Source organism: Gopherus evgoodei, chromosome 8 (genome assembly GCF_007399415.2).
Source record: "Gopherus evgoodei ecotype Sinaloan lineage chromosome 8, rGopEvg1_v1.p, whole genome shotgun sequence".
NCBI classification, from domain to species: Eukaryota; Metazoa; Chordata; order Testudines; family Testudinidae; genus Gopherus; species Gopherus evgoodei.
The window spans coordinates 74,178,483-74,185,855 of record NC_044329.1 but is presented as its reverse complement, the minus strand read 5'-3'; the positions used below and the strand labels follow the sequence as shown (position 1 = coordinate 74,185,855).

Sequence of the window (7,373 nt, the reverse complement as noted above, 5' to 3'; positions counted from 1 at the left end):
GCCAAGGAAGAAGACCAGCAGTGCCATCGTTTATCAACGGGCTGAAGGAGGAAGTTCTCCTGGCCAAATTGCGGCTTTCCAAGGGTAGCTGATGTACAGGGTTCCACTCACCACACGCTTGCCCTGCCTTGCCAGGCAGAAGGGTTTGTTAGCTCAATCCAGTTTGCTTAGCAAAGCGAGCATCTCGACAGGCATTTCAAACATGCTAAGCCAACTGGAGGGAGCCAGCACGATTCAAACAGCCGCACTGCCGCCCCTCTGGAGCAAAGAGCCCAGAGATGGCGACATTGCCTAGTGCCTAAAGCAGGGGGTCTCCGGGAGTTGGGAGCCTGGAATGTCTTTCAAGGGTTGAAAGAATGAAGTCATTTAGTGCTAGGTCTTCCCCCACCTCCTCCGGCTGAAATCTCGGGTCTCCCAGCTCCTCATCTGAATCCTGTCGCTGACTTGACTATGAAATCGGGGGGCAGAAGGGAGAGGAAGAGGCTAGACCTGCTTTGTACCAAGCTAGCTCCAGTGTGATTCCTCGAGGGGCTCCCACCAGCTTTGAGGCTGGCTCCTCAGCGCCTCTTTCCATGTGTGTTTTGTGTTAAATACTCAGCCCCCGATCTGCTACAGCCACTGCAGCAGGAGGGAGAAGGGATTTAACCCTTCCCAGCTGGCAGAGGAGCGCTAGCTCAAGCACAAGAGAAAAGGGTGGGAGGAGAGCTGAGCCTGGCTGCAGACAGCTTCTCTAGTTGAATGATTTCAGTTAGGGCACCGCACCCTATCTAGGGTTCCGACCTCTAATTTAGCTGTGTTTCAAGGAACCCAGCAGAGCAGATGCAACGCAATCAGTCTGTGGTCACTGAAGAGTTAAAGAGCTGCTTAAATCTTCTTTTTAGAAAAATAGGAAACCCAAGGGGTGGAGACCACTAGCTAAAGGAAACGTTTAAAGCCAACTTGGTTTTGTTATGCAAGTTGAGAGTTCCTTCTGGGGCAGCAGAGATGCGGAGCGCAGGCAATGCAGTGGCTTCAGAGACTGAATCCTTTCTGAGCAAGGTAAGCATTGGGGACACAGTTTGGGACGCTGGCACTAGGAAAAGCTTTTTGGTATAAATGCCCATTTAGAAATCAATGCTCCGAGTGAGTCTTCCCCAGAATAAATGATGGATTAATGACTCAAGAGCTTCCTTCATAGGCAGCTGAGCCTCCCTTTACTTTCTGCTGGAGTAGATGTGGGTTTAGCTTGAATTATTATTACTCATGTTTATTATGGTAGTGTAGCTAAGAAACATCCAGGAATGGAGGCTCATTGTGCCAAGCACCATACAAACACAGAATTCATGTAGTTTCTTCTTTGTGATTCTCGTTTTGAAGAGTGAAGTAGAATAGCCAGTGTCCTTAGCTGCTGTCAACTATTCAGCATTAGCAACTGTGTTTGGCCAGGAGTAGGCAAACAATATTTCACAGTAAAACTACACAAATTTGTTAGTGAGATCTCTCAGAGAATTTAATAGAGAAGTAATAATCTGATCATTTAGTAAATCACTCCTGTATATCACACCTTAACATGCTAGGCACCTGGGACTCCACTTTCTGCTTCTCTACTTCTGTAGTCTTTTCTTTTCTGCTTTCCTTGCATTATTTAACACAGCTAATTTGCTTTTGTTTTACTTCCACCCTTAAGTGACACCTATAATTTTGCAAGCCTTATAAATTTACTTTTGTGTGTGTTTATACATGTATTTTTGTATTTGCAGTAACTACATTCCAAACTTGCATTTGCTCATTCCTTTGTTTCAAAACGTGTTTGATAGCTTATTTTATTTGCTTTTCTGAATTTTACACTGGAACAACTTTTGCAAAGGATGATCTTGGCAAATAAAAGTGATTGGGGCAGCTTTTCTCTTTACACACATCAGTGAGCACTCACCCCTTTACCTCTTCTCAAGATGGCATCAATAAATTGCAGAACTGCCCTCCCTCACAACACATTTAGAATGTGAATAGTGGAAAAACAGTGAGGTCGCTCCAGTCAAGTGATTTTCATGCCAGACTTATTTTGTGCATTTTCAGTTGCATTTAAAATAAATCAAGCCTTTTCTCTTTCTAAAACTGAACTTTTAAAAGGTGTTTCCTATGTCAAAAGTTTGAGAAATTGAGAGAGACAGATGGAACCTGCATTTTCCATTGACTTACCTTGGATCCCTCGCACTGAGTGAGATCCAGACACTCAGTGCAAGCCCCATTGCCTCCTACTTATTTGTGCAAATCTGCATTCAGAAAAAAAGTTTATTGGATGAGCTATATCTATTTAATTTGCTGAACCATTTTTTTTACATGGTGGGAGGAGAGAGTGAATGGACCTTACTGATTCGTTTGTGATCTAAAATTTAAATCTGACATGCAGTGAAATGAACAGATTGTCTTCTATATTGTTTTCAGTTTGCCACCTTGTTTGCATCCCTTCATCTGACTCTTTGCTTTGTTTATGCCCCTGCTTTAAGGGCTGTGGCGTCTGAGGTTACCCAGGGAGTACCAGACAGTGGAGCCTCCACCTCGAAGATACTGCCACAAGGGTGGCCGGTGAGGTTTCTACTTGACTTCACCCTCTGGTGGGTGGCTGGAGAAGTGCCATTTAGCCTGGAACCATGGGCTCTACCAGCAGCCGCCAGAAGAAAGTCTTCAATGACTCAGTCAGTGATTATGTCAACTCTGAAATCATTAAGAAACATTACAACTACACAGGGAAGTTAAATGAGAAGGTAGACAGTGGAATAAAAGTGACCTCAGTGGTTTTTATCATCATTTGTTGCTTTATCATCTTAGAAAACATTTTTGTCCTGCTGACCATCTGGAAAACCAAGAAGTTTCACCGACCCATGTACTATTTCATTGGGAATTTGGCTCTCTCAGACTTGCTGGCGGGGGTGGCTTATATTGCCAACCTTTTGTTATCTGGACACAAAACTTACAGTCTTACCCCTGCCCAGTGGTTTGTCAGGGAAGGCAGCATGTTTGTAGCTTTGTCAGCCTCTGTTTTCAGCCTGCTGGCCATTGCCATTGAGAGGTATATCACTATGCTGAAGATGAAACTCCACAATGGGAGCAACAGCTTCCGCTCCTTCCTACTGATCAGTGCCTGCTGGGTGATATCCGTGATCCTAGGGGGGCTCCCTATTATGGGCTGGAACTGCCTCGACCGTCTGCAGAGTTGCTCCACTGTGCTGCCCCTCTACCATAAGCACTATATTCTTTTTTGCACCACAGTTTTCACTGGTCTTTTATTATCCATTGTCGTCCTCTACTGCAGGATCTATTCCATGGTCAGGACTAGGAGCCGCAGGCTGACATTTCGAAAAAACATTACCAAAGCCACGAGGAGCTCAGAGAAATCTCTAGCCTTGCTCAAGACAGTGATCATTGTCCTGAGCGCATTTATTGCCTGCTGGAGTCCCTTGTTCATCCTACTCTTGCTGGATGTGGGGTGCAAAGTGAAGGCCTGTTCAATCCTCTTCAAAGCTGAGTATTTCTTAGTACTGGCTGTGCTCAATTCAGCCACGAACCCTATCATCTATACGTTAACCAACAAAGAGATGCGGAGGGCCTTCATCAAGATCCTGTGCTGTTGCAAATGCCCCTCTGCAGATTCTGGGGCCAAATTCAAGAGGCCAATCATAGGAGGGATGGAGTTCAGTCGAAGCAAATCTGACAATTCCTCCCACCCACAGAAGGATGAGGGTGACTGCCCGGAGACAATCATGTCTTCAGGCAATGTCACCTCGTCTTCTTAGAAGTATCCATTGGAGGCATATTTTAAAGCCTCCCCTTTGAAAACTGACAGACAAGAAGCTACCTGCTCACTGTAGCAACTCCAGAGAGATGGCCTAAGTGAGCAAGATAGCATTAGTTCTGAAGAGGCAAGCAGGGCACTTGCAAGGGTGGAGTTCAGGAAGTGGGACAGACTGTACTGGCTTGAAAACATTTCCTCTGGAGCATGTTTTGTCTTTGCACTGAGGCAGACTCAGGATTGCCAGGAGTATTCATAACTTGGAAGGACTGATGCCTTGGTGAAATGGTGCCGTGTGTGTGTGCGAGTGTGTGCATGACTGAGAGGCAGAAGGAGGAGGGTGGGAGAAGGAATTGTTTTTTTTTCTTTGTGAAGAATGTGAAGTTATTATTTCTTTACTTGCAGAAAAAGCCCTGACACAAAAGATCTTTCTGTACCAAGTTTAGGGATGGCTCTACTATCCTGGGTTACAAGTGTTTGCCATTTGGCACATAGCAGGAAGGAGATCACACCAATGTAATCTAGATCACTAACAACCACAGGTTGGCATCACTTTCCTGAGTTTTTAGATGTAATAAGATTTCATCTGCGGCGTCCAAAGCTTTTCTTTAGTAAGATCAGTTCTGTGAAGTTGTGCTGAAAATCCATATTACTTTTAAGATCATGAACCAGACTCTGCATTAGACTGCATTCATATAACCCCAAAGAAGTCACTAGGATTCCATGGGAGGAACTCAGAATAGCATTTGGCCCCATATATCTATTGATTTGTTGTTTTGAGTATGAAATAAATTACATGACCATAATACTTACAGGATAAAACGACAGTTAAAGAGAAAATATAATACAGAAGCTCCCCGACTTACGCAAGGCATTCTGGAACAGAACACCTTGCATAAGTCAAGTTTTGCGTAAGTCGGGAACATATCTCCAACAATTACTTACGTGCACACGCACGCACACTCGCACAAGCTTACGGGACTTATGAAACTTTTTCCATAAGTTCAGATTTCAGTAAGTCCGGTTTCTGCAACCCGGGGAGCGTCTGTAGTATCAAGTACTATTGGCATCAGTGTTTTTGACGAGTAAGGACAGAGTAAAAACTGAAAAAGAACTTCAGGATTTGGCCCATAGTGTTTCCATAGTAAAGATTGATTAGAAAATCTGTATAGAATACCATGAGATTCAGAGAAACAAAAAAGGATCTTGACATGGCTATTGATGACATATAAATGTACTTTCATAACAAAATGCAAGACATTTTTGACACTTACTTTGTGTTCTTTGTATTAGAATGTTCATAATTTCAGCACAGATGTCTGTATTTTATCAAGTCACGTAAGAAATATCTTTAATTTAAATTGAATGTATTTTGTTTTATGGCATCATTTCTATTCCAGTATTTTTCTAACCTGCATTAAGGGGGTTGAATGTATACAATATATATAATTATCGAGATGCAGAAGTCTTCAAACACCTAGAGCATTACTATAACAAAAAAGTGTATCGGGGTAGCTGAACAATTGGTTAATGTACAGTTATTTGTTGAAACCTAGAAGTGATTTTCTATAAGAATGTTGTCTTTGTAGTATGGTTTCCAGTGCAATTAAACTGATTTTTTTCTTTTTTTAAATAGTATTTAAAATGTTTGACTTTTATTGTTCAATTTGCACATAGCTTTATTGATTTCTAAGCATTAATAAACTGATTTTTTTAAGATGCTACTTTCACAATTTTTTTTGTACTATCATCAAGATCTGGAGCATGATTCATTGATCATAGAAGTCAATGGAAAGACTCTCATTGATTTCAATAGACATTGGATCAAGCTGATTGTGCATGGCATTTCTGTTCAATTAAGGGCATAGATCCATAATGACACCTTTATTTACAAAGCAATATAAAAGGGTACAAGAACAAGTGCTCCAATAGAAAGGTGATGGGTGCCAATAAAAGAACCCAGATATATCTATGCTCTGGAGCAAGACATTTCACTATGGCAAATAATAGAGATTACTGCAGTTACTGTCCAGAATGGAATAAGTGAAATACCATGTAATTCAGGAGATCATGCATTAGAAATTGTTATATATTAACCAATCCCATTTTTGTCATCTTTATCTATGAATATGGGGGAGGAAATCTTTAAAAATAGTTGTGAATTTTGCTATCCGCTTATTACAAACATCAAGGTGGTTTATATTTAAAATATATAAGCCAGAGCCTCAACTGGTATAATCAATGTCACTTCACTGACTTTGTCAGCTGAGGATCTGACCAATGTTTTTCAGTAGCTACTGTATTTCTTCCAAGATTTGATTCTTCCATTTCCCCTATTGCTGCCATTCCCTCTAGGTAATACTTTAAAAGTTTCATTGAGCTTATACAGGATACAGTTGGGGCGTAAAGATAAAACTCACCTTCTTATGCAGTACGTCATTTCTGTGCAAGGTTTACTGTGGGAAACTGGAGCCTACTAACTGAGGAAGGCTTTAGGTCAGAACCTCTCACTTCCTGAAGGAAATTCCAAAAATGCCCTGAAGACAAAAGAGTGGAAACAGACTGGAATTTCTCTCCATCTGTCTGCCTGTACGGAAGGAATGATTTCATGTATGCTCACTTCCTAGGCTTTTTAATGACTGTCCTGAGCAAAGCTGGAAAAAATGTCAAATCTGTATTTGTGCGAAAGATAAAACTTTTCTTGGCTTAGGCCTTCATTCTGGCAGTGACTTAGGGCACTGAGGGGTAATAGGGAACATAAGCTAAATTCTCTGTGTGTGATTTATTCCCCTCCCCACCATGCAGAGGGCTGGAATGAGGATTATGCACTACCTAAATTACACTTAAGCCCTCAGAATGAGAACTGATGTAGTCTAATAGCTAGGGCAATTGATGGAGATTTGGGTTCTATTTCTAGCTGCTGTATGGTCATGGGCAAATAATTTCCTCTCACTGTCCCTTTGTTCCCCCTTCCCACCCTTTGTCTGCCTTGTCTATCTAAGTTGTAAGCTCTTTGGGGCAGGGACTGCCTCTCGTGATGTGTTTGTACAGCAGGGGCCCAGTTTCGGTTGGAGTCCTCTAGACACCACTGCATTTCATGCAATAAATAGAAAGTGATGCGTTAGCCTCATACTAACCCCCTCTGCACATGGGTGTATATCAGCCTTTATGAAGGAACTCTTCTGATACAGATGACTGACAACTCACTTTCTGGCTAGTTAGGACATACCTGCTCATTCTCAAAAAAATTCATGCTTTGGGAATACAGGTGATGTCGTATATAATAAAAACTAGGGGTTCATGGCAGGAAGTGAGATGTACAGATCTACTTAACCCCTTTCTCTCTTTTCTATGTGGATTGTCTAGGCCACTGACATCTATTACAATAAATCAACAGGTTTATGCCAGCTATTGAGCATTCTACGCTGTAGAACAGGCAGGCACCTTCCTACTCCACAGAGCTGCTCTCTGTAAATGGGGAGTCAGATCCATTTCACTTTCATGGCAAAAATAAGTTTTCACTGCTTTGTACTCCTGTTAGCCTGTCTGAGCCAACACAGCAACAAGAGAGGGAGCTGGATTGTATTCCTCCTTTTGGAACATC

At 42.1% G+C, this 7,373-nt stretch overlaps 1 protein-coding gene across 1 annotated transcript; it reads left to right on the top strand.

Moving 5' to 3' along the window:
• Positions 1-583: 583 nt before the first annotated feature.
• S1PR1 (sphingosine-1-phosphate receptor 1) lies at positions 584-5,493 on the top strand. The gene is made up of 2 exons (XM_030573285.1): positions 584-1,038; positions 2,487-5,493. The coding sequence occupies exon 2, from the start codon at positions 2,631-2,633 to the stop codon at positions 3,771-3,773; it is 1,143 nt and encodes a 380-aa protein (XP_030429145.1). The 5' UTR covers positions 584-1,038; positions 2,487-2,630; the 3' UTR covers positions 3,774-5,493.
• The last annotated feature ends 1,880 nt before the right edge of the window (positions 5,494-7,373 follow it).